The sequence below is a fragment of the Vitis vinifera genome, chromosome 7 (genome assembly GCF_030704535.1).
Source record: "Vitis vinifera cultivar Pinot Noir 40024 chromosome 7, ASM3070453v1".
Taxonomy (NCBI): Eukaryota; Viridiplantae; Streptophyta; class Magnoliopsida; order Vitales; family Vitaceae; genus Vitis; species Vitis vinifera.
In genome coordinates, this window is record NC_081811.1 from 1,685,487 (window position 1) to 1,712,368 (window position 26,882).

The 26,882-nt window shown below is 38.2% G+C and overlaps 3 protein-coding genes across 3 annotated transcripts; all 3 read left to right on the top strand.

Moving 5' to 3' along the window:
* Positions 1 to 235: 235 nt before the first annotated feature.
* Positions 236 to 2,275, top strand: LOC100240952 (blue copper protein). The gene is made up of 2 exons (XM_002272576.4): positions 236 to 617; positions 1,565 to 2,275. Exons 1-2 carry the CDS (start codon positions 449 to 451, stop codon positions 2,116 to 2,118), a joined length of 723 nt encoding a protein of 240 aa, XP_002272612.1. The 5' UTR covers positions 236 to 448; the 3' UTR covers positions 2,119 to 2,275.
* A 3,387-nt stretch (positions 2,276 to 5,662) lies between these two features.
* On the top strand, positions 5,663 to 7,540 carry LOC100263127 (probable inactive patatin-like protein 9). The gene is made up of 2 exons (XM_002277845.5): positions 5,663 to 6,829; positions 7,101 to 7,540. Exons 1-2 carry the CDS (start codon positions 5,897 to 5,899, stop codon positions 7,323 to 7,325), a joined length of 1,158 nt encoding a protein of 385 aa, XP_002277881.1. The 5' UTR covers positions 5,663 to 5,896; the 3' UTR covers positions 7,326 to 7,540.
* A 3,977-nt stretch (positions 7,541 to 11,517) lies between these two features.
* LOC104878549 (uncharacterized) lies at positions 11,518 to 17,178 on the top strand. The gene is made up of 2 exons (XM_059737838.1): positions 11,518 to 11,698; positions 15,280 to 17,178. Exon 2 carries the CDS (start codon positions 15,387 to 15,389, stop codon positions 16,863 to 16,865), a length of 1,479 nt encoding a protein of 492 aa, XP_059593821.1. The 5' UTR covers positions 11,518 to 11,698; positions 15,280 to 15,386; the 3' UTR covers positions 16,866 to 17,178.
* Positions 17,179 to 26,882: the final 9,704 nt, after the last annotated feature.

A 26,882-nucleotide genomic window follows, 5' to 3' on the forward strand; every position in this document is an offset into this window, starting at 1 on the left:
TTTTTTTCAGTTTTTAACATTAAAGGTGAGATAAATTCCCAAATTTAAAAAAAAATTATTCGTTTATTTTAGTAAAAGAGAAAAACTTGGGAAAGGAAAAACCAATCAAACGACCTGCTAATTCAAAAATAAAAGGAAAAGATTTTCTGATCCTAGATAACCGTCAGAATCTGACATAAGATAGTCGTCAGAATTTGACAGATCTAGAGATGGACGGTGGAGATGAATTCCGAGGAGTGGTGGACATCTTAATTTCCACACGTAAACGCTCTATTACGAGAAAGTAGGACAATTGTGGGAAACGGGAAATAGTTTTCCAAAATTGAGTCCTGAGAAATTATTTTCTTTCCAAAACCACTGGTAAGATTCTACCAGCGCTGTTATATATATCCACGCTAACGTTCTGTAACCTTTCACAACCTCGTTCGGATTTCTCTCTGGTTCAGTCATGGCTCTCGCCAAGATTTTAGCGGCTCTCTTGATGGTCATGGCTCTGTGTGAGGTTTCTATTGCGGCTACTGTCTACCACGTGGGTGACTCTACTGGCTGGACCATCGGGAAAGTTAATTACACCCTGTGGTCTCAGACTAAGGACTTCGTCGTAGGAGACACCATTAGTACGCATCTTCCTCTTCGTCTTCCTTTTTCTGGTTCCTGTTTAAATTTTGCATGTTGTTTTTTCGTTGCTTATTCTTCGGAATGTGGGATCAAAAGAGTTGGGTTTGGTTTAGTTTACTGTGTTTCTCACCGTATTATCTTCCTATTTTTTATTTTCTATCAAGCCAAACAAACGCAATATTTTCCTGGAAATCCGGAAAGAAAAAAAAAACTTGGGACTTTAATAGCATAATTATTTATTTATTTTTCGTTTTTACTAGTAACTGTTCCTGTTAGCGTGAGAAAGCCTCTGAATTTATCAGTATGGTTTCTGTGCATTGATTCATCAAAAAAGGCTTTGGGCCTTTCCATCTGGGTTTGGCGTTAGGGCGTGTTTGGGGGTGGCCTTAGGGCGTGAGTTGAAAAATTCCACTTCCAATCTGATGCGTATTACGGTATTGCCTTGTGATGGTTGGGAAGTGGAGAGTCCAGTTGCGCAAATGGTGCCGTTTTGAGATGGTTCGACGCGTAACATAATGGTCCAATGGCCAAGATTAAAGCAGTCATTGCATGTATGGAATTCTGTCTTGATAATTAGTTTTTCTCTGACTTTGTGCTTGTGGGCTTACTCATATCAGACGAGTCATTGTTCTGAAAACTTAGGCTTAGATCCATGATATAGAATAGTCTCATTTGTTTCTGGGTACATTGTCCCCATTGAAAAGTCTGTATCCTGGACCTCCCATTCGTACCATGTCGTCATAACTGATTTGTACCATGTTTGGCTGTTGGGAATCCACTTTCCCATTTAGGGGATGTTAGTACTTAGTACCAAAATGGGGATCAAAATGGTAAGCCCATTACAGGATTCTAAAAAATATGCATAAAATGGACTTTTGTAGAATTTTGGTGCCAATTGGCTTTGATTTTACTACAAATGGGAACTAATACTCTTGTGTGCATTCAGTCTTTGAGTACAGCAATCAATATCATAATGTGCTGCAAGTGACTCACGACAATTTCAAGTCATGCAACGCAACAGCTCCGATCGCCACATTCGCCACCGGCAACGATTCAATCACCATCTCAAAATATGGCCACTTCTACTACCTCTGTGGGATCCCAGGCCACTGCGAAGCAGGACAGAAGGTTGACATCAGGGTTCCACACCCTCCTGAAAGTCCAAGTCTCAGTCCCAGCCCCAGTCCCATCACCAGCCCCAGCCCCAGTCCCATCACCAGCCCCAGTCCCAGTCCCAGTCCCAGCCCCAGTCCCATCACCAGCCCCAGCCCCAGCCCCAGTCCCAAACCATGGCCAAGTAGTCCGTCTCCATCTCCATCTGCCTGGCCAACACCAAGTTCCCCACCACCATCATGGGGAAATTCACCTGCCCCGGCACCATATTGGGGGATTGCACCTGCCCCGGCTCCAAGCCCTGCTTCATCTCTCCATGTTTCCATGGGGCTGCTTGGTCCTTCCATGGCGGTTCTTGCTTTTGTAGTCACTGCTTTTGCTTATTAAGGAGGTCGCCCTGGTTTAGTGTGTTAGCCTTCTGCTGAGTATTTTCATTCTTTTGTTTTCTTAGTTTGGAGTTTTTACATATTGATGAGCTAGTTTACTTAACTATGTTTCAAGCCATTTAGAGCTTGTACATGAAATAGAAGGCCATTTCTCCACATTTTCAATGGATGATGGGTGGATTGGATTTAGAATTAGTTCCAAATTTCATTTCAACACAAAACCTACCATCTGTGTTTTTGTTGATCATGCATGATGATGGGCTTTGCTGTACTTGGGCCAGGGTTTTGCCCAATGGGCCTCTCGTCAAGCTCTTGGTTGAGTTGGGAAAGGATTGCTTCTCTTGCTTTTTGAAAGTAAAAAACAAATGCTTTGTCCATGTTTCTTTGGCACATTGGAATTGTTTCTCTTGCTTTTTGAAAACAAAAGCAGTTGAACTCCATTCCAGTAAACACCCACTAACCATATTGTCACAACTTCTTGATAGAGGATGATCTTGATCCACTTCTATAAATGTTGGAGCTTGGCCTGACCCAACTCACATGAGTGTATTTCCATTTAGAATATCTTACTTCCAAATTTATTTAAGACTCTGTTTGGGTAGCATATAAAGATTAAAAAAAGAGCTAAATTGAAATCCAAATTAACCAACCAAGGAATACTAAATAACGTTATAATTTGAATATATTACAAGTTACAATAATGGGATATGAAAGGATTGTTCTACCTTCATCATAATCCCCATATGGGAAGAAACTCTGGGGGCATAAAGCCAAGTTCCCACTGGCACAAAAATATTATTCAGGCTACACTAAATTATTAGGTTGTAGGCTTGAAGCCTTATCTCCAACAGACATGCATATCCCTCGTAGCAGATGGAAAGAGATTCACATACATCAACTGATCAGATGTGTCAGTCTATTATAGAGGACAATAATATCAAACATTTTGAACCAGTTGAGTACCATCAGACCAAAAGCCCACCATCCCATGCTACCACCAATGGCAAAGAATCAGCCTTTTTCCTCTTTCTTCCTCCTCCTCTTCTTCTTCTTCTTTCCAAAGCTGTACAACAATATTTCCCCCAAACGTCAACTTGAGTAAAAATAATAAATTAAAAAAATATTATCCATTCTTCATTGTCATTCAGGTACAACTGTACAAGTACTCCAACAAATCAGTCGTCAATCGATTCCCTCAGCATTAAGGCTGAGGAAGGAGGGGGAAGAGGGAAAAGAGAGGAAGGATGGCCATTGGTATTAGTGAATTGTGCTTCTGTCAAAAACATAAATTTAAATGTTACCTCGTGTCGTATTTTGAAGTTATAATTAGGTTAATCAACGAGTACACAGGTTGATCAAAAAACAACTTATTTATTAAAGACGTTATACCTATAGACACAACACAAATGTGACTTAAACTCGATCATATTTAATCTAAATTCACAAAAAACATGCTGGATTTGAATTGTGTTAGTGAATTAATTTGAATTTTGCTGCCTTAGAAGGGAGGACCCTCCTACTGGAAAAAGCTATAAGATTATTCAGTATTGTCAGTGGGTGGATTGATGGGCTTATGTTAATAAAGAGCAAGCATGGTCTGTAAGATGTACATTTCAATGCAGCAACATTTGGAGGAAGAATCCTGAAATGGGGTGGGTGAATCTTCCCCAATTATAAACTCCATTGTTTCTGGTTTTGTTACTAAATAAAGTGAAAAGGGGGTTGGTGTGAGTCATCCACATCAGTGAAATGGTCTTTTACGTCTTCACATTCTAGATTCCTTGAGTTAAAAGTCCTGTTGAATGAGTTGTCTTTTTTACTAGGAGAATATTGAATTTAATTATTTATAAAAATTAATAATATTTATAATTAATTAATTTATGAATTTAACTTGAAAACTACTTGTTAATGTATTTAGGAGAATGACTAAGATGGTGTTTGTTTTTTGGTTGAATAGAAAAAACCAAAATATTTAGCTTTTTCTATTTAACTAAAAATAACCTGTTTACGACATCATCTAACATAACTAAACTGAACCTATAGGTAACAAGTTCACTTTAGTTATGTTAGATGATGTCAACAAGTTACTCTTAACGAAATAGAAAAAGTTAAATATTTTGACTTTTTTTCATTCAGTTAAAAAACAAACACCACCTAAGAGTTGTTTAGAAATTATAAAATCGATGAAGTACATTCAATATAAGAGAAGATGTCTCTTTCTTATCATGAATTAATGGGAAGGCCAAGTGATCCTTTTATAATGAATTAATGGGAAGGCCAAGTGATCCTTTTAAGGACGGACATGAGTAATGAAATTCTAGCCTATCTTAGCCAGCCAAGTTAGTGTTAATTAATGCTTAATTTAATGTCTCTTTCTAATGAAATGATGCTCTTCATTTTAGAATCCTATGATGCTTCAATCTTGGGTCTCCTTTTCTACTACAATTTAAGGAAAAAATTTCCTTTAATTAAGAAAAAGTCAATGCAGGCAATCCACTTTTATGCTTCTCCTAACTAACCCATAGATTTGGAGAGAAGGAGAGAGGGAGGAGGGTATTGTGTTGGTCCATGAGCAATCTCCCACAATAGAAAGGTACATTCAATTTGACTATGGAAGTGTTGGATCATTTCTAGAGCATCAAAATATACACAAAAATGGTGAGCTCCCACTTCAAAGGCTGGCAAGACACCATTCTTTAATTGCAAAGAACTTTGCAGCATCAATGAATGAATGAATGGATATCAAAGAGGCTCAAAAGGGAGAGCAGTTAAATTTTCATTCTCCGTGAATAATTAAGGTTATATTTGATTTTTAGGAAAATTTGAAAAAAATATATAAGGAAATAAAAAACGTAGGAAATTTTTTAAAATTGTTTTTCTTGTTTGATTGGGGATGTTTTTAAGAGATGAAGAATTAAATTATTAAAAAAATTATCTAAGGAAAAATCTTTTAACTTTTTTGTTATTTTTTATCCTTATTTTTTATTTGGTTCGTGATAATTTTGAAGGAAAATATTAATAAAAATAAAAATAGAAGAAAATTAAAATTTGTTTTAAAGTTAATTATTTTTCATGTTTTCTCAAATTCATTTCACTTATTTTTTAAAATTTTATAAAAAGATTAAATAAAATATTAAAACTGATTTTGGTTAGTTTCTTTTTTCTTTTTTTCAAAATGGAAGATAAAATTTATTTTAAAAGTCAAGAAATTTGGAAAGATATTAAAAGATGATTTTTTTTTATAAAAAAAAAAACATATTAGTGTAAAAATTTTATTCCTCAAATTCCAAAAAATGGCAAAAATAAAAATGACAAAATCCTCAGACATCAGGAAAAGGTGTAAAAGAAAAAAGTTAAAAACACGGAAAAACAAAAGATTTGTTAGGAAGAGCGAAGCGACTAAAAAGCCGTTAATGGCGCTGCCCACAACCCGAGGAGAACACGCGCTGATGCACGTGCGTGGACAGCAGAAACACGTAGACTCTGGTGTTAAAAAAATATTTACAACACAAAAATTGCCACTATATAAATACACAGACACTCAAAGGCATCTTCACTCCTGCTTTAATCGCAACCTTGCAAAATTTGAGAGAGAGAGAGAGAGAGAGGGAGGGAGTGTGTCTGTTTAAGAGAGAGAAATTGAGAAATTTTCCGCCATTAATGCCTCACAGCGAGAAAGTGTGATCGATAGCGTTGTTCACGGCTTCTATAACTGAGACTGATTTTTCTTTGCTGTTTCGTCTCTTTTTCTCGCTGTCCAAACAGAGGTGTTACGCGGCATGGAGCTGAGCAAGGTGACGCTGGAGATCTTCTCCAAACTTGAGCAGAAATGGCTGTCTCACTGCGAAGGTAGTAAAAAGACTAGAGTTCTCAGCATCGACGGCGGCGGAACCACCGCCGTTGTTGCCACAGCCGCCTTGGTTCACCTTGAAGACCAGATCCAACTCAAGACTGGCGATTCGCACTCTCGCATTGTTGATTTCTTCGATGTCGTTGTTGGTACCGGAATCGGTGCTGTTTTTGCTGCAATGCTCACTGCGGATGACGGTTCTGGGCGGCCATTGTTTAGCGCTAAAGAAGCTGTTAGATTTCTGACGGAGAAGCAGTGTGAGATGTTTAAGATCAAGCACGTTGGGGTCTTTCGCAGGAGCCGGAGGTTCTCCGGGAGGAGTATGGATAAGGTGTTGAAGGAGGCGTTGAGGAGAGAGGATGGGAAGGTTTTAACGTTGAAGGATACTTGTAAGCCTCTCCTTGTCCCTTGCTTTGATCTCAACAGCGCTGCACCGTTTGTTTTCTCACGAGCCGACGCGTCCGAATCCCCTAGCTTTGATTTCGAGCTCTGGAAGGTCTGCCGTGCCACGACGGCCACTCCGAGCATGTTCAAGCCGTTTTCGTTGACGTCGGTTGACGGAAAAACCTCTTGCTCTGCCGTCGACGGGGGTCTCGTCATGAATAATCCCACTGCCGCGGCAGTCACTCATGTCCTCCACAACAAGCGCGACTTCCCATCCGTTAACGGCGTAGAAGACCTGCTAGTTCTGTCGTTGGGTAACGGTTCGCTAACCGATCCGTCTCGCTGGCGACTCCGTCGTGACGGCGAGTGCTCGACGTCTGCCGTTGTCGACATTGTTCTCGACGGAGTTTCGGAAACCGTAGACCAGATGCTAGGGAACGCCTTCTGCTGGAACCGTACCGACTACGTCAGAATTCAGGTATATTTTATTTCGAATCAAATCTGTGTTTGCTTCCTGAGAAAATGTAGGAAAATAAGGACGAAAAAAAAAGGAATAAAAGCTTTGAATTTCAGAAATACCATTCATTCTTTGCCACTCGTATCTGCTTAATACTCAGTCCAGTCTCTTCACAAAATGCAGTACAACAAATAGATCATATCAATGATTCAGGTCTCATTGTCTCGCTTTTTCTTTTTATTTCCATTTGTAATTCGGCTAGCTGTGACTAAAGGAAGGAGTTAAATTGCAGGCGAACGGTTTCGGCATACAGAAAGTGGGACCGAGAATGGCGGAGGAGGTGTTGAAGGAAAGAGGCGTGGAATCGTTGCCGTTTGGCGGGAAGCGGTTGTTGACGGAGACTAACGGACAGAGAATCGAAAGGTTTGTGCAACGGCTTGTTGCTTCGGGGAAGTCCAGTCTCCCACCGAGTCCGGTCAAGGAAGCCGCCGTTAGTCCTCTGGTTAACGGTCGTTAGCTTTTCATCTTCATTATTATCCCTTTTTTTAGTTAACTCTCCTTTGTTATAACCAGCCTTAGGTTTGCTTAACTGTCTGTATTTCCCAGTTAAATATCTAATAATGATGTGTTCATTCTCTCTCTTCCTTTGAAACAAGAGATGTTGCCAAACAGTAAGACAGGCTGGACCCTTCTCATGAACCCAAATGCAATGGAACAGTTCAATATTTTCCATGACTAAATCTCATTAGCTAAATGGTGAAAGAAACTACCAAAAAAAAAAAACCCACTGAAACCAAAAGAAAATCCATCTTTTATCCTTAGTAACATTCACCTTTTCAGCTCTCATGAATTTTCCTCTTTCTTGTGGTAGGTTTGTTTGGTAGGCGAGAAAGAGTGGTACACTGTGTACTTCTTCCCTAGTGTTGGCATAGCATAGAGCCAGTGGTTCCTCATTTGCATTCAATATGGTCCCAAACTTGTTGCTTTCTGTCTTTCTCATTGTTTTTTTATTTCCCTTTTATAATACATTTCTTTTCTCAAACTTTGGAACTACCCTACTTATTAGTTGGGTGGAATATACTTTCCCAACCCATTATCATCAAATTGATATAACGACATTGTGTGAGACAAAATTGTACAGCTTAAATAAATGTTTTCTTCTTTAACCCCAAATTAGGGGTCTTACCTGGCTATACCTTGGCCTACTCCTGCCGTGGGCATCGTCTAAGAAAATAGAATCCAATGCAGTTTACAGCATCAATTTTTGGCTTAATGTTTGACAAATTGTGGATAATTTAGAATGTCTTTATAACTTATTTTGAGAGAGTTGGGCCCGGGTGGCCATATTTTCAAAATCTTGTTTTAAAAAACTGATTTTAAGTTCAAGAACAAAAAAATTGTTTTAATAAATTATTTTTAAAAATAATTTTTATGTATCAAATATAGATAGTTTTAGAATTTATTTATTTAATGAATAATTTTAGAATAAATAAATAAATTTAAAAAAACACGTATAATTTAAATGAAGATCATATTTAAAGATTTTCAACATTGATATTAGATGGTGAAGAGAGAATAAAAAATGATATCATTTTCAACTTTATTTATTTTTTATGGTTTTTTTATATTTCCATTTTGTTTTTAAAAACAAAAAAAAAAGTTTTTTAATCACACGACCAATAGACTCTTATATTTGTGTATGAATTGTTTTATTTCTTTACGAGAATTACTTATAATCTATTTTTACATAAAATATCATAAATAATTTTAAATTTTTCAAAAACATTTTCTAAATTTCATTAAACACTCAAAAAAAATTTTCCTAAAATGCAAAAATGATGTTATATCATTGAACTAATCAATAACAAATTACCTTATTCCCATCTACATTATTGCATGTATCATACATACATGAATGATTTTTAATAATTTTACTCTATTAAATAGCTATTTATCTTAATATTAAAATTTCCATTCACATGCTGTCCACAGTAAGAAACAACTCAAGGTAAAGAATGCAATCCCCAACATGCCAAAACAAAAAGAAAAACAAAAAAATAGCATCATGGACATAAGGTGACAAAAATAGTTTCAGAATCTGTCACGTAATTGTCATATAAAGCTGCCTTCATTTATTTCTGTGTTGTCCATAGATTTATATATACTATCATATCATATCATATGTGGGTAAATTTACATATTTTGAAATATATGGAAGCTATGGAAAGATATTTATTTGTCTGTTGATATTGGAATATTATGAGTCACTTGGCCTCTGAAACCACCTGAAGTAGACAATGTTGGGAAGAGGAGCAGATCTTAGGGTGATCCCTCAAATTTGGCCCCACCCACATTTAAAATAATGTGACCCATTTCATGGAGTGGGTCTCTTTTTATTTTTATTTTTATTTTTGTTTTATGTGTAGGAAATGAAAATTAAAAATCAAAATATTGTGTCAGTGGATTTTATAATTGGGATTAGATTCATTACCCCCTTGGACTACCAATGAGTTCAATACAATAATGTCATGATTCCTTTTGTTTTTTAGTCAGGGTTGCCTCATCTGCTGTCACTGAGTGGCTTTGTTGAATCTTACTTCCCTTGTACCCTTGGAGAGGGCACTCAAATATTCTTTAACATTTAGAATATTTAACCCCAAAAAAAATTAAAATTTTTCCATTTTTCATAAAAAAAAAAAAAAAGGGAATGTACTTGAGCCTTTGATTATATCCCGACGAAAATCCGATTATTAAAAATAACATATCAAAACAACTTTATTTGTTTGCTCAAAATTATCAATATCCTTGTTAATATTAGCAATATAAGTATCGGTATTTTATTGATCATCGATAAATTATTAATATAAAAATATAAGTAGAATAGCATTTCCCTCTTAACTTCAAAGAGACTCAATCTTTGTTGGAGTGGGAGAGCAATTACTCCCATTAAGAAACTGTAAAACCCATAAGTGCCACACCACTATAGTAAAAAGCTAGATTCTAACTCTAGAGAAACTCCAAAGATATTTATAATTTTATTTTATTTTAATAATTTAGAGTTATAAAAAAGATCAAAAAAGCTTATCCCTATAGTAGGTTCTCTTTCTTTCCCATGGGTTAAGCTTTTTCTAATGGTTTCTTATCCATGCCTATTTTTAAGTGGGCATTGTCTTCTTTTTGTAAAGAAGATTCAAAGCCCGTGATTTAAAAGTCATTTCAAATTAAGCTTCATACAAAAGTTTTGGCATCGAATTATTAAAATTTTAAGCTTTTAAGTGGTTGGTAGGCCATTGATTAATTTTATAAGAGTGTGTTGGAGTGGTTGGTATACCCACTATTGAAACCAATAAATAAATAACCATTTTAAAAAATAATAATAATAAATCTATCAAATTAAGTAGAGTGAAGAGAGTGAGCTTAAGTGGTTGGTGGGCAATCCTATCCACTTGATGATGAGAGTGTAATCTTAAAGTTTATTTGATTGAGACTCAAGTTAACAAGTGTGAGATTTGAGAGAAAAAGGTTGATAGAAAGTGGTGTGAGTTAGAAGTGTTATATGGTGGGAATAATTGAAAACCCACTTGATTAAGATTTAAGTTATGCTCTATAAAATCAGTCAATGAACACCATATTAAGTATTAAGCTTCTCTTAAACTTTGATAATATTTTTTTATCGTCAATGCTCTTACTGATCTATCTTTCCTTGTTTTTTCACATATTAGATTTAAATTCTTACGAGTTCTATCTAATTCAACTTGATTTTAAGATTATTAAGATTAAGCTCAAACACAATATAAAAATTAATCTTATCGACGAATATTTTATTTAATATATAGTATCAGATCTTCATTTTTATAAGATTACTTGCTTATTTATTTTAAAATTAGGCTATAAATTAAGGGTTTCATGTTACACAACTTTAGTATAAATTGTAACAAGCTCTTTAATAGAAATATATTGTAAACCCATGCATGGAATCATGAGAACTCTATGTAGGTGCATCATGCATGGTTGTTGATCGGGACTCATAAGGGTGCATGGATTGTTATGTCACATATTGGGGCATGGTGCCATTAAGGGTTGACCTTTACCCAACCAAGCTCAGACCCCACCTCTTCATGAATGGGTCCGTTTGGAAGCTTAGAATAAGGTGTGTGTGAATAAATATGGGGTCACATGACCCCTTACCATCCCATTATTCTATTGAGTAAAATCTCACAAGACTCAAAGGACTGTCCTTGTAATCAATGGGTTCTCTCAATTTGGAGAGCGTAAAGAAGAAACTAGTCCTGCTTTTATTAACCCATTTTGCAGGCTTTTTTTTAGACTTGAAAATTTATAAAAATGGCAAAAAAAGGCCTTGTTTAGAACTCTGAAAATATGTTTGATAATTTTCTAATAAATAATAGAATTTTCTAAGAATTTATTCTACTAATTGATTGTGTTTTTTTAACCAATTTTAGGATATTTGTTTTATAAATATTGCTAGTGACAATTGAATATGAAAATATTTTTAAAGCTTTTTGTACACTTGAAAGTTATGTAAATATAGAAATAATGCTGTAGACCCCCTAGTTGGCGGGAGAGGGAGGAGAAAAATATTTTATTTTCTAGGGGAGTGGGTGAGATTGGAAGTGATGGAGAGGACGGGAAGCAGCGGGAGATTTAAGGGGGGAAAAATCTGGAAAAAAAAAGGAGAGGGGGCAGCAGCTAAAAAAAAAAAGGGAGGAGGAGAGGAAAAGAGAGTTTTTTTTGGCAAAGAAGGGGGAACGCGGGCAGCAGCGTTTTTTTTCTTTTGGGGGAGGGGTGCAGAAAAAAAAGGAGAACAGAGAGAGCAGCTGAAGAACAAAAATCTGAGATCTCGCTGGCAGCGGCCTCCCGTAATCCCTGGTAAGTCATTTTCATTTTTTTGTAAATTTTCGAAACTGAGCAACAGTATGTCGAGTTTTGTTGGCTTTGATTGCTGAAGTAATTGGGGATTTTTGTTTGGCTGTCTTCAAAGTTTAGGAAAGAAAGAGAAAATAAATTTATTTGGAACATTGCAATGGTTTGTCAAGGGTTTATAGGCTGATGATATGTTTTTTTTAGTGGCTCCAAAATTTCTGCAGCTAAGTTGTTAATTTGGAGACACGTTTGTTGTGTTGTTGTTCATGTGGAATGTTGTGAGCTCATAAGGGTTAATGTTGATGTGTAAATCTATCTTATTTACTGATCTTCGGTTTTCTTTTAATGGATTTAAATAAGCTAAACCAGTAGAAATTAAAATGGGTATCCATAACCAGTCAAACCAAGAAATTTCAACATTGCTTCAGAAAATCCGAAAGTGGGCTTCTCTACTGTGAAGGTCTCAAAGTCCAACATATCTTAATGGGAATGAGAAGCTTTTGGAGGATTTGATGCTAGCTGCCCGAGAATGGTGACCCGTAGGCCTACTAAATACAAATAACATTAATTTATGTGATGGGAATGAAAATATCACAATGCAAATAGGCCCCACAAGTTCAATTCTCTCATATGCTTTTAGGTTTGGCTGCTAGTACCTTTTTAGCTCACTTTTCCAACTACAACTTACCACTTAGCACCTAGGTAACACGTTGCATGACAAGCTACCAACTACCATTCACCATTTTATTTATCTATTCCTTCATGTTTTAATATTAAAGTTAAATTCTCCCAAAATTCCTACTTCTTAATTTAATTTCTAATTCCAAAATCCCATTTTTTTACATTCACTTAATCTTTATTATTTCCGATATTATTATTATTTTATTTATTTACTTTTCAAATTTTCAAATTCTTCAATTTAATTTCCAAAATTTCATTTCTTTCAAATTTAATTTCCAAAATCCAATTTCTTTTAAATTTGATTTCCAAAATTCCGTTTCCGAAATTTAATTTTTAAAAAAAACTCCAATTTTCAAGTAATCTTCGGGACTCCAATTTTTCAAATGAATTTCAAAAATCCGACTTTCTCTCAAATAGCTTAATTCCATTCTGGTCTTCAAAACAATCTTCTGCTCCTCTGTTTTAAAAATGTGTTGAAATAAGCAAAGAATCAAATTTTGTAATTCTGAATAATGGAATTTACGGATTTGGTCCATGCAAAATAAACGGGCTTTGGTGGGGGCCCAACATGGGTGACTTTATGATTGATTGATCGATCGATTGATTTAATTGCCATGCATGATTGACTTTATTTTGCTCTATGACATGCTTGAAATTATTCCTTAATTGTGCGCTAACCTCACTTCTTGATAGCGCTTTATGGATCACTGCCCAGGTACGCATCCACACCCGCTCGGGTCATTTTCTGTACGCATGTTTAGATTCTCACATGTGCATGATCATTCTGAGTATTCATTGATTCCCTCATCAATTACCATGATTGCTTCATTTTATTAGTAGAGACCCGACTTTAGGGACTTAGAGGGGTGTTACGGTCTTTACCGTACCTTCCCGATAAGTAACCTGACCCCCGAACCCGATCCGGTTTTCATAGACCGCCTTTTCCAAAATAAGGAGTCACACTTAGGGTTTTCTTTCTTATTTTGTTTACCCTTTAAAAAATAAAACAAAAATAAGTGGCGACTCCAAGTCATTTTTTTTAACCAATTAAATCATTTTTCAAATAAAATTCGAGCTCACCATCGAGTGGGAAACGCATGAGCCGAAATGCGGGGTCCACAAAATGGCGACTCCACTGGGGATTTTTTTTAGAGGGTCAAGCTTGAACTTAGAATGAAGCAAATGTGGCATTTGATTGGATGACCAGTGGATGCTCATCTCTTGATTGTACATTGAGGATTTCTTGATGCATGCTTAAATGTTGTATTCATTTGAGATTTTGACATGCTGATTATATTGATTGATCTTATTGTCTTGCTTGGCACATTGATTCTGATTTTGCCATAATTGTTCTGATCACTTCACATGCATACACTCACTACTGTATATCACTCGACTTGACATGTTGATTCTCTGACTTGTATATTATTTTGATCGTCTTTGAGCAGGATGATTGTATCACTATCCATCTGATTGTCGTATTCTCGCTTATCTTGTGTGTACATTGATGATATATCTGAGCTTTGCCTGATTGCGTGTTGCATGACTACTCTCCTTTGCGTGATTGCGTGCCGCTTGTCTGTGTGGGTCGCACATCTATCCCCTTATCTCCCACTCTCTAGTCTTGGTCATTTCCTCCATTCTGGTTCTCGCTTTTGCAAGTGTGAGGCCTTGTGTGTGCTTGTACTTTGACCGAGATAGAGGTTAGGAGTAGGGTCTAGCGACGGGCTATACCGATGTCTGGGAGAGTTCTGGAGGAGACTGACATATCGATGCTGATTGGAGTCCGATCATTGAAGACCTGTATAGCCCCGAGCTAGGTTTCATGGATAGTTGTGCGACCAGTGTGTTTCCTCTTCTGCTCTAGATTCATAGGGTTTTCGGATGCACCCATACCGCTCACTGTGCACTTTAGTTGACTATTGAGTGTTGAGAGTGTGAGAGCTTTCACTATAGGAACCCCCTGGGATGCGAGGTAGTGCATGTGTGGAGGTGATGACCACCTTGCATGGAAGCGCCCCGTCTCTTCGGAGGCGTGCAGAGGGTTGCGTACCACCGGAGGGTACGATCGCTTCTGCTAGGGATCTTTTAAAGTCCACTCACATCCATTTAGAACCACCTTGACCTTGTAGGTTGAGCCATAGATCCTTTGATTAGGACTCTCTCCTTACACGTGGGTGCATCTGAGGGCCTTCAGAGCCTCTTTAGTTACAGTTCGGATCCAGTTTTCCCTTTTTTTTAGTCTCCAGTTGAGAGTGCTCGGAGATCTGTTTGAGTTTGAGTATCGATTGGACCACCTTTGTCATATCACCCTGGATTATGTTTTTCACTCGATGAGTTTAACATGTTTTCTCCCTAGGGCTTTCATTCTCATTTCTTGGCTCGACACATCCTTTCACTTTGTTGACACTTACTTGATACTTCGGGATATGTTCATCGATCATGATCATCTTGTTTTAGCATTGTACACCTATCACGGGCCTGGTACTTCATTATTCGTTTGATCCTGGATTCAATTTTCGACTCGACGCTCATATTTTCATTACAGAAAGGTGAAAGGCACATTTTTACATTCACACTTTTTTCGAGAGAGTTGCCTTGATCACCTTACCATTTTTTTTGTCTTATGGAGCTCGAGTTGAAGGTTGATTCAAGGATATGTGGTTATAGAGGGAGTATTGATCTCGTGATAGTGTGTTTTTCACACCTCTTTTTATCTCAGATTATTAATGGAGATTCTCTAGTCACATTTGTAGCCATCTCACAGTGGACACCTTTATGACTTCAGAGTTCTCGTCATATATCCATATTTCTGATTGCCACCTCAGGACCATGTGCTTGTATGTTGTATTGTCGTCTTTTAGAGTTTTATCTCGTGTCCTTCATTCATCTTGTTTGCATTGTAGGGGGTCAGTTTAGGAGTCGGTTGAGTCTGGAGTCACATTCTTGGAGGAGAGTTCGAGGACGATTGATCAGAGCAGATTCATATCCGAGTTCAGATAGTTCAGTTGAGATGTCAGACGAGCTAGCTTCCACACTTGCTTCCATTCAGGAGTTCATGGCCGGAGTCAGTAGACGTTTGGATCAGTTAGAGAGTTCTCGCCAGGATCCTCATCCGGCTGGCGTGGTCACTGACGAGACGATTCCTCATGCATCTCAGACAGCACAGACTCGTCCACCTGGGGTTTCACTTGGTACTCCATTCCATCTGGTGGATCATTATGAGACCATTCCACCACCTACTGTCACAGTGCCGCCTCCCATGGTTCCTACTATTGGGGATACTCGATTGGCCGAGCAGGAGGCCAAGGTTGAGAGGCTCGAGTCCATGATGAGACAGATCAGATTGCAGGACGGAGGTTTGACTTGGGATGACAGAGATGGCATGCCGGCGGCTAGCTTGCCCGCCAAGTTCCGCATGCCAGACATTGAGCGCTACAGTGGGATTGGTTGTCCCAAGATCCACTTGAGATTATACAGCACTGTCATGAGGGCACACGGGATAGATGATGCACAGCTGGTGGCCCTCTTTCCCATGTCACTTAGTGGGGCAGCTCAGAGATGGTTTGCTTCAGTTGAGCCTTCGAGACTCCGCACTTGGGAGGATGTGGCTCGTGAGTTCCTGACCCAGTTCGCTTTCAGTGCCGATATTGACGTATCTAGACGAGAGTTGGAGGCCACCAGACAGAGGCCAGATGAGTCTATTTCTTCCTTTGTCACTCGTTGGAGGGCGAAGGTGGCTGGTATGATAGATCGGCCTAAGGAGCAGGATCAGATTGATATGGTTCTTCGGAACCTACAGCCGAGGTTCGCTAGACGTCTGGTGGGCATCCCGTTTCAAGATCTCAGGAGTTTGGTTCATGCTGCTTTCAGTGTAGAGGAGGCTATGGCTCGAGGATTATGGACAGATACTACTCCTTCCCCTGACAGTAAGGGGAAGAAGCCGATTGGACCATTGACTAGATCTGGAGAGGTTGCTACTATTAGTTATCAGCACCAGAGGCCCGCGCATCACTCAGCTTATAGGTCTCCTACAGTCAGGGCTCCTTTCTCTCTTCCACAGTATCAGTATCAGTTGGATTATGCTCAGGAGCCTTACATTGCTCAGACTAGCATGCAGCCGCGACCACCACATCCGAGAGCCGCTACTCACCCACCGCCTAGACCATATGCACAGAGGCCCCCGAGACAGTTCACTCCCTTGGGCATGACTTTGACTAGAGCTTTTGAGAAGCTCAGAGACGCTGGAGTGATTGTTCCTTTAGCGCCGAGGCCTTTGCCCCATCCTATTCCTCCTCATTTCCGTTCACATGAGCACTGCTTGTATCATCAGATTCCGGGGCACGATACTGAGCGTTGTTCAGCACTCCATCATGCGATACAGGATTTGATCGATTCAGGGGTGGTTGACTTGGCTAGGCCAAGTGTGACCACCAATCCCCTGCCTGCACATTCTACACATGCAGTTCCTCCTCCTCCTGGTCTTCAGTAGATTGATTTGGATGTTGATGGTATTGATGGTCGCATGGTATTTTGGGACACCTCAGGTTGGGGACTTTGTTTCAGTTGACATGGGTACATCATTTTGCAGCGATTTAGCTCAGAGCACCTTCCATTTTGATTTATGGTCGTCATCAAAGCCGTTCCCGTTCTGTCGAGTCTATTTTTTTAGTTCATTAGAGTGGCTTTGTTGAGTCCAGTTTGGTTCAGAGTCGTTGTTTTTCTAGTCGTTTGTAGTCCTTTATCGCTTCACACATGATGTACTCATTTGGTTCATTCAGTGACATGATCTTTTATTTTGAGTATGTGTTATCCTCTTTTCTCATGAGTACGTTTTACATATTTTGTGTTGATGCGTTATACTTTCGATATGAGACATATTTTCACTTATACATCATGATCACTATGGCCTAACCTATCATGGAGGATATTGAGCCTTTTGACATAGGATTAGGAGATCGACCCAGGGGGTTCGAGACTGTGACCCATTTCACCTTCCGTTCAGGGCAGTACTATATCCATATACATACCCTGACTCTATGGACTTGATGACCTACCCATTTTGAGCTTGACATGACACCACCTCTTGGTACCGTTATATGACCTTTATCATTCTTATTCGCATTCGTATATTATAGTACCATTGCCTATTCTTTCCATCATTTCCTTGATCTGACCTGGTAGTGTCTGAGATGGTTTGACCTGAGGTGAGCTCTACACGAAGATAGATGGATCATGATGAGAGAGTGGCTTGATTGCTTGACGATGTTGTTGAGGCAGAGGAGTCGTCATGGAGCATCTGGATTTGAGTCATTACACATGACTTTAGGGAGCCAGGGTGATTAGAGATGGTTTTTTTATGAGATGATGGTGAGTGGCATATGACGATAGGGCGATGTGATTGTCGGAGGACATTGATGATTATCACAGAGCCTCGGTGGGAGCTTTCACGTGATTTCGGAGGAGTTGACATGACTTTGTTGGATGGATGCCAGTCTTTAGTATTGGCCATGTGAGATCTCGAAAGCATGATGTTCGAGGTTTTGGTCAAAGGATGGGTGGCCATCATTTCATGAGCCTATTTACTTTATCACCCTCACATATAGAGTTACCCGTTGCTAGCCCTTTGAGCCTCACACGAGCACATAACCTTTTCTTTCATCACCTCATTTACCTATTACATCGGGTTGGGGACCCTGTAGTGCTTGCATGCTATGTTTGGATACGTCATGAGTTCCAGACCTGACATACATATTCGAGCCTCATTCTTCACTCTTCACTGTGATATTTTCCACTTGGACATCATTTCATCACTATTTTTCTTATATCACATATCACCACTTGCGATATTCGTTCTCTGCCTTTTCTTTCATTATTGCTTACTCGACATTATCAGTGTTTCACCTTGAGTGGTGATTTTTTTCACACGTCACTGCATGGAGGATTGTCACATTCTTTCCTATCATTCACCCCATGGGCAGTGATTCAGAGATGTTATTTTGAGAGGTTGTCTTGTTGGTGAGGATTCATGTTACATTCGTATGTGGAGAGGGTTTGATCATTTGGGTATGTATTTTCATGGGAGTTCATTCATTATTGATCAGAGTATGCGCAAAAAAAAAAAAAAAAAAAAAAAAAAAAAAAAAAAAAATGAAAAAAATGAAAAAAAAAAATTATAGCGCATTATTCATTTTATCGTTCTTCATTGGGCATGTGTACGGACGTGTCGGGTTGCTTCATTGAGTTTATGTGTTAGAGAGAGTTCGTATGAGAGCTTTTTTCTGAGATTCATCTTGATGTATATTTTGGGTGAGAGTATGAGTCATCCATTCGATTTTTGTGAGAGAGACGAGCGACCTTTCTTTTAGTATCTCTGGATCCTTGCTCTATCCATCATTCCGTCTATTTCGGATGTGACTACTTTCCATGCTTTGATGCAGGGTGACCATCACTCACTTTTCTATCTCTTCGCCTTCTTCCATCTTTATTTTATCCCTCCGTTTCACTCCACTTCATCTTATCTCATTCTTTTCTCATTCTGTTTGATGTTTGACATGGGTTCAGCATCCACACTTTATTCTTGCTTATTCGATGCGACCATTCATTTATCATCACTTTTCGTGTGGGGACCCCTAGGTCCGGGACTCATGACGTTTTCTACGCGTTGCATCTCATGCATGAGGGGTATGGGGATTATATCATTGGGATATTTGAGCCTAGTTTTCTTTCGTTTCTTTCACCCTATTACCTTGGCCTACATTACGTCCCGAGTCTGAAGACCACCTTGAGGCCATTACTTCACATTGTGTTTGACAGCTCACACGTGGGCAATACTTGAGCTTGGTCGGAGATTATTCCTCAGAGCATGATGGATGGGGAGTTGAGATGATGATTTACACTGGGCATACCCCTATTATCAGTGATGGATTTTTAGAGGTGTCGTTATCTACACTGGGGCATACCCCCCTCATCGATGACGTTTTCTTTCAGGATGATGCTTTGCACTGAGGCATAGTCAGTTTGCTTCTTCACTTAGGTTATGATGGATTAGCAGTTGTGGGATGACCCTATATTGGAGGCGTAGTCGTTTCAGAGAGCGCTTTTATTGGAGATACAGTCACTCTACTCATTGATGGTTGATTTTTGAGATCACGATTTATTTGAGGCGTAGCCCTCTCATTGGTGATGGACTTTGATTGTTCATTGGAGCATAGTCACTTCAGTTGGTTTATACTGGGGCATAGCCACCGCATTCACATTTATGGAGTCCGGGGATTCTGATTCATATGGATTACGTTGAGATGTTTCCATTTTGGCACCAGGAGTAGAGGTTGATTGATTTGTTGACTCGGATACACTACTTTACATTGGGGCATTAGCCGGCATGGAGGGCATTTTTCATTGGGGCATAGTCACCCTATCAGATCCTTTACACTGGGGCATGTCCATCTTTTGGAGGGAGATCAGATCGGTTCTTTACATTGGAGCATCTACCGATTGATATGGAGATCATTGGATTATTTCATGTTGTCCTCATTGCATACTGGGGCATAGCCGCCTAGTCGGATGTTTTGATATCGAGATTTGACTTTCTATTCATGATTATTATTTCTGATGGATTACAGAGTTATCGACACCTCGGGTTTAGTCTTCTCGGCATACTTGGATGATCTCGGATATCTCCCTACCTTTCATTTTATACTTTCATGCTTTCTATTTTACCAGAGCCTGATCATTACCTTCTTTTATCCTACACATCCCACCGTGACACATGACCTCACCCTTTTCTCGATTAGGAGGAGACATAGATCAGTCCTCGATCACCTTGGTTGTGTTTTCATACATTCTTTTGGACTTTAGGTTCAACATCTTCCATGATGGCAGGGCCTGGCAGATTGTTGACTTATTAGTGACGATATTTTCACTTCGACAGTTGGCATGATTGAGTGTTGATTTGCTTGTTGTTCACATTTTGAGCACTAGTCATCATTGTTTTTATTCGTCAGTTATTTCTGTTTAGTCAGCATGGTGTCACGATACATGGTCCTGTTTGGCATTACCTATCTGAGGTTGGACATTTTCATTACATGATGGATGAGCATATTTCAGAGTACAGTAGTTTTGAGATATTGTATATCTCAGTCTGTTCACTGTCACATACTGGGGCATACCCTACATCCGAGAGCATCGGGCTTTCCACGCTCTTCATTCACCTTTTGATCTAGTTGTTGACTCCCTTGACTTGCATACTGGGGCATACCCTCATTCCCTAGGATCATCGGACCTCTCATGGGCTTCGTTATCTTTTGACCCAGTTGTCGATCCTCATGAGTTGTCATATTGGGGCATATCCCCTCCAGTCGAGTTTGCCTGCATCATTATCTGAGTCATCCTTTGGTTTTGGGTCACTTGATCAGGTCATTCATCATCTTGTTAGTTCAGTTAGAGTTTGGGGTCGCACCTATATCGATCGGCCATCTCCCTGTCATGTCAGTTTTCGAGTCGGGACCGCACCTATATCGATCGGTCATCATCTTATCAATTTGTGTTTGAGTCGGGACCGCACCTATATCGATCGGTCATCATCCTATCAGTTTGAGTTTGAGTCGGGGCCGCACCTATATCGATCGGCCATCTCCCTGTCACGTCAGTTTTCGAGTCGGGACCGCACCTATATCAATCGGTCATCATCCTATCAGTTTGTGTTTGAGTCGGGGCCGCACCTATATCGATCGGCCATCTCCCTGTCACGTCAGTTTTCGAGTCGGGACCGCACCTATATCAATCGGTCATCATCCTATCAGTTTGTGTTTGAGTCGGGGCCGCACCTATATCGATCGGCCATCTTCCTGTCATGTCAGTTTTCGAGTCGGGACCGCACCTATATCGATCGGTCATCTTCCTATCAGTTCAGTTTGAGTCAGGACCGCACCTATATCGATCGATCATCATCATGCTAGTCCAGTTTTCGGGGCCGCACCTATATTGATCGGCCACCTTCCTATCAGTTCAGTTTCTGGGACCGCACCTATATCGATCGGTCATTATCGTGTCAGTTTGAGTCGGGGCCACACCTATATCGATCGGCCATCTTCCTATCAGTTCAGTTTGAGTCAGGACCGCACCTATATCGATCGGTCATTGTCTTGTCAGTTAGAGTTCGGGGCCGCACCTATATCGATCGGTCATCTTCTTATCATTTATCTTGTCATGTCTGTTTGAGTTGGGGCCGCACCCATATCGATCGGCCATTTCCCTATCAGTTTGTGTTTAGTTTGAGTCGGGACCGCACCCATATAGTTCGGTTATTCATTCTTCCTATCAGGTCAGTTCGACGTCCAGGTCTTTGCTTCAGTATGACATTCAGAGTCACATTTTCAGATTTGGCATTTAGAGCCATTGTGCATACTCCTCCAGACATTTTTGTTAGTCGCCATGTATCCTCCATTTTGGGCATTTAGAGTCACTTTCCTCACCTGGCTACTCTGGTGCTTATTGCTTATTTATCATGCTTTTCTAGATTTCCCCTTTCACTACACATGACACGGTCTTTTGAGATCACGACACGTATTTATGTCATATTATTGGGCACCCTACACTCGACCTTCTCATATAGCTTGCCTAGGGCAGTCTCCTTTGAGCGTAGTCTTTTCTATACTCCAGGGTGGTTCGACCGTTACTCACCTTTGACATCGATCTTCGGGTCACTTTTGGAGGCATCTTAGAGGGAGCCTGGGTCCTCAGTGTGCCTTCAGAGGCGCTTTGAAATATGTTTTCCTTTTAGGATTAGAGCCTCGTTGTTCATCTGTTAGGCTGAGTGAGTTTATATCTCACTAGTGTCCCTATGGGGGTCTCCTTGGTTCTTCGGTAGAGTTCACTTCATTCCTATTCACTATTCACACTTTCTTTTCATTTCAGTGTTCACATTCCTTGCACTCGTGAACTCTACCGAAGAGGGGCATATTTGTAGACCCCCTAGTTGGCGGGAGAGGGAGGAGAAAAATATTTTATTTTCTAGGGGAGTGGGTGAGATTGGAAGTGATGGAGAGGACGGGAAGCAGCGGGAGATTTAAGGGGGGAAAAATCTGGAAAAAAAAAGGAGAGGGGGCAGCAGCTAAAAAAAAAAAGGGAGGAGGAGAGGAAAAGAGAGTTTTTTTTGGCAAAGAAGGGGGAACGCGGGCAGCAGCGTTTTTTTTCTTTTGGGGGAGGGGTGCAGAAAAAAAAGGAGAACAGAGAGAGCAGCTGAAGAACAAAAATCTGAGATCTCGCTGGCAGCGGCCTCCCGTAATCCCTGGTAAGTCATTTTCATTTTTTTGTAAATTTTCGAAACTGAGCAACAGTATGTCGAGTTTTGTTGGCTTTGATTGCTGAAGTAATTGGGGATTTTTGTTTGGCTGTCTTCAAAGTTTAGGAAAGAAAGAGAAAATAAATTTATTTGGAACATTGCAATGGTTTGTCAAGGGTTTATAGGCTGATGATATGTTTTTTTTAGTGGCTCCAAAATTTCTGCAGCTAAGTTGTTAATTTGGAGACACGTTTGTTGTGTTGTTGTTCATGTGGAATGTTGTGAGCTCATAAGGGTTAATGTTGATGTGTAAATCTATCTTATTTACTGATCTTCGGTTTTCTTTTAATGGATTTAAATAAGCTAAACCAGTAGAAATTAAAATGGGTATCCATAACCAGTCAAACCAAGAAATTTCAACATTGCTTCAGAAAATCCGAAAGTGGGCTTCTCTACTGTGAAGGTCTCAAAGTCCAACATATCTTAATGGGAATGAGAAGCTTTTGGAGGATTTGATGCTAGCTGCCCGAGAATGGTGACCCGTAGGCCTACTAAATACAAATAACATTAATTTATGTGATGGGAATGAAAATATCACAATGCAAATAGGCCCCACAAGTTCAATTCTCTCATATGCTTTTAGGTTTGGCTGCTAGTACCTTTTTAGCTCACTTTTCCAACTACAACTTACCACTTAGCACCTAGGTAACACGTTGCATGACAAGCTACCAACTACCATTCACCATTTTATTTATCTATTCCTTCATGTTTTAATATTAAAGTTAAATTCTCCCAAAATTCCTACTTCTTAATTTAATTTCTAATTCCAAAATCCCATTTTTTTACATTCACTTAATCTTTATTATTTCCGATATTATTATTATTTTATTTATTTACTTTTCAAATTTTCAAATTCTTCAATTTAATTTCCAAAATTTCATTTCTTTCAAATTTAATTTCCAAAATCCAATTTCTTTTAAATTTGATTTCCAAAATTCCGTTTCCGAAATTTAATTTTTAAAAAAAACTCCAATTTTCAAGTAATCTTCGGGACTCCAATTTTTCAAATGAATTTCAAAAATCCGACTTTCTCTCAAATAGCTTAATTCCATTCTGGTCTTCAAAACAATCTTCTGCTCCTCTGTTTTAAAAATGTGTTGAAATAAGCAAAGAATCAAATTTTGTAATTCTGAATAATGGAATTTACGGATTTGGTCCATGCAAAATAAACGGGCTTTGGTGGGGGCCCAACATGGGTGACTTTATGATTGATTGATCGATCGATTGATTTAATTGCCATGCATGATTGACTTTATTTTGCTCTATGACATGCTTGAAATTATTCCTTAATTGTGCGCTAACCTCACTTCTTGATAGCGCTTTATGGATCACTGCCCAGGTACGCATCCACACCCGCTCGGGTCATTTTCTGTACGCATGTTTAGATTCTCACATGTGCATGATCGTTCTGAGTATTCATTGATTCCCTCATCAATTACCATGATTGCTTCATTTTATTAGTAGAGACCCGACTTTAGGGACTTAGAGGGGTGTTACGGTCTTTACCGTACCTTCCCGATAAGTAACCTGACCCCCGAACCCGATCCGGTTTTCATAGACCGCCTTTTCCAAAATAAGGAGTCACACTTAGGGTTTTCTTTCTTATTTTGTTTACCCTTTAAAAAATAAAACAAAAATAAGTGGCGACTCCAAGTCATTTTTTTTAACCAATTAAATCATTTTTCAAATAAAATTCGAGCTCACCATCGAGTGGGAAACGCATGAGCCGAAATGCGGGGTCCACAAATGCCAACATAATTTTTTTTTATTAAAATTGATAAATTATGAGATATAATTTTTGTAGTAATTTTTTTTTACAAAATAATATATCTATCTGGTTTTTTTTCACTTTTATCATAATTTGAAAGATGGTAATAAAAATATGTCTTTAATTCTAAAGATCAATCGAGAATTACAAGTAACTTATAATTGAATGAATTTGTTGAAATGTGAAGATCGTGTGTGTAGCACTTCTGTCGTTTTTTTACTTATAAAAAGATTTTTGTTAAAAATATATATATATATATATATCACGCAAAATCGTTTTTACCAATCCAAATAAATCTCATCATCGAAATAAATTACCTCTTGTAATTAAATTTTGGAATTCCCTATGATTTAATTATTTAGTTTTTAAAAAATGGTTTATTAATTTTAAAACATATAATCATTACAAATAATAGAGAAATTAAAGTTAAAAAATATGCCATAATTTTTAATATTTCAACAAAATTCTAAATCTTAATCTCACTGGTACGAGGGAAAGTACTATCTCTAACTATAAATGATGATCCTTTAGGTAAAACTATAAAGAGGTTCTTCACTATTTTGAATATTTGAGCAATTTAAGGGGTTCAGAAAGAGGACACCTTGATATGAAAAACCTCTGAGTTAGCTTCAAAGCTTTGTCTAGCAATAATGCCAGGAATTGAGTTCACAAAGGGCACACTGCAGGGTAAATTCAGTGGGTAGATTGTTAATGCCAGACATTTTTATGGTATAGGAATTCAGAGCATTTAATTTTTTTATCAACCTTTGAAGCATTGGAATAAAATCTAGTAATGAGGCATATGGGTGAATGCATTAATTGGTAAGTTCCCCATTTTAATTAGGAACAAAATTTATGGTACCATATCATATCAAAATTTAATCTAAGTCGTTTAAATATATGATAAATTTCGAATCTTTAAATAAGGGTATAAATATACGAGAGTATAGTACAAAGAAATATAACCAAAACAATGAGACCAATTTGACATTGATATATATATATATATATATGTCGTAGTTTTTGTTACATTTTTTATATGGTATTAAAAAGACAGCATTCAAAATTTTTCATAAAATTTCAATTTCATATTATATGTTTAAAAACAAGTTCATTCTAGAGAAAATTGTGATAAGTTTATTTGATGATTATTTTCGAAAATGATTTTTTATTATTTATAATGGAAAGTCAGAAAAAACATGTTCGATAATTGAAAGTTATTTTTTTTGTTTTAAAAAATATAAATAAAGATAATTTTAAATAACGTATTTAATTATACAAAAATGTAGAAGAATTAAAAATGAAGTAATAGACATAAAATTTATTTAAAAAATATATTAAAAATAAGTTAAAATATTTTAAGCTCTCGAATTTTAAAAATGTTATAAAAAAACTATTTTTTAAAAACCGTTAACAAACATGTGTTAAACAATTTCTTTGACGGTTTTCCAAAGTCATGTATATTTTTTACTGTCTCGAGTCAACATCTCATGGGATTTCCCAACACAAAATAATAATAATTCAGTAAAATCAGAGTCGGCCTAGATGGAAAATGAGGCAAACAGCAAGGGAGTCCACCCATTTCGCCATGTTCCCAGATCATTCACACGTGTGAGAGTCTCATTTTCTCTGCGTTTGTATCATATAGATTTTGATAAGATCTTGTCTCCTTTATTTTATTGAATCTCCCCTTCACCACTCCATCTCTCTCGTCCTTTTCTCCTTCAGCTGGAACCCCTCGGTCTCCTCTCTCTCTCTCTCTCTCTCTCTCTCTCTCTCTCTCTCTCTCTCTCTCTCTCTCTCTCTCTCTCTCTCTCTCTCTCTCTCTCTCTCTCTCTCTCTCTCTCTCTCTCTCTCTCTCTCCCCCCCCCCCCCCTCCCTCCCTCTCTCCTTCCATTGACCTCTTGGTCTCCCCTTTCCCTTCATTCACCTCTTCACTTTCCCGTACGACAGTGTCGGGGAAACACGATCTACACCCACAAGTCACGACCATGTAGATTAATTGGAAACGTTTTCTAAAATATTTTTAAGAATAAAAATAAAAATAAAAATATAAAAATATAAAAATATTTTTTTCTTATGACATATAAAATTTCAAACTACTGTCTATATTTTTAATTATTATTTAAAATACTATAAAAATAATAATATTTAAATTTTATTCTTATCAAAAAGTTTATGAGATGTCACATTGGAGCCTTTCTCGGTGACACATTGAAACTAACAGAGACAATTGTGACCAGGGGAAGCTAAGTATGAATCCAAGAAAAGCCTTGAGAGAGCAACAGTTAGGGATTTGGACAATCACTTGGAAAGTGGCATTGAGATTCCATAGATGTAAGATCTGAGTACAAAATGGGAAAAAATTAAAATACTACTTCTGAAACCCACATGTT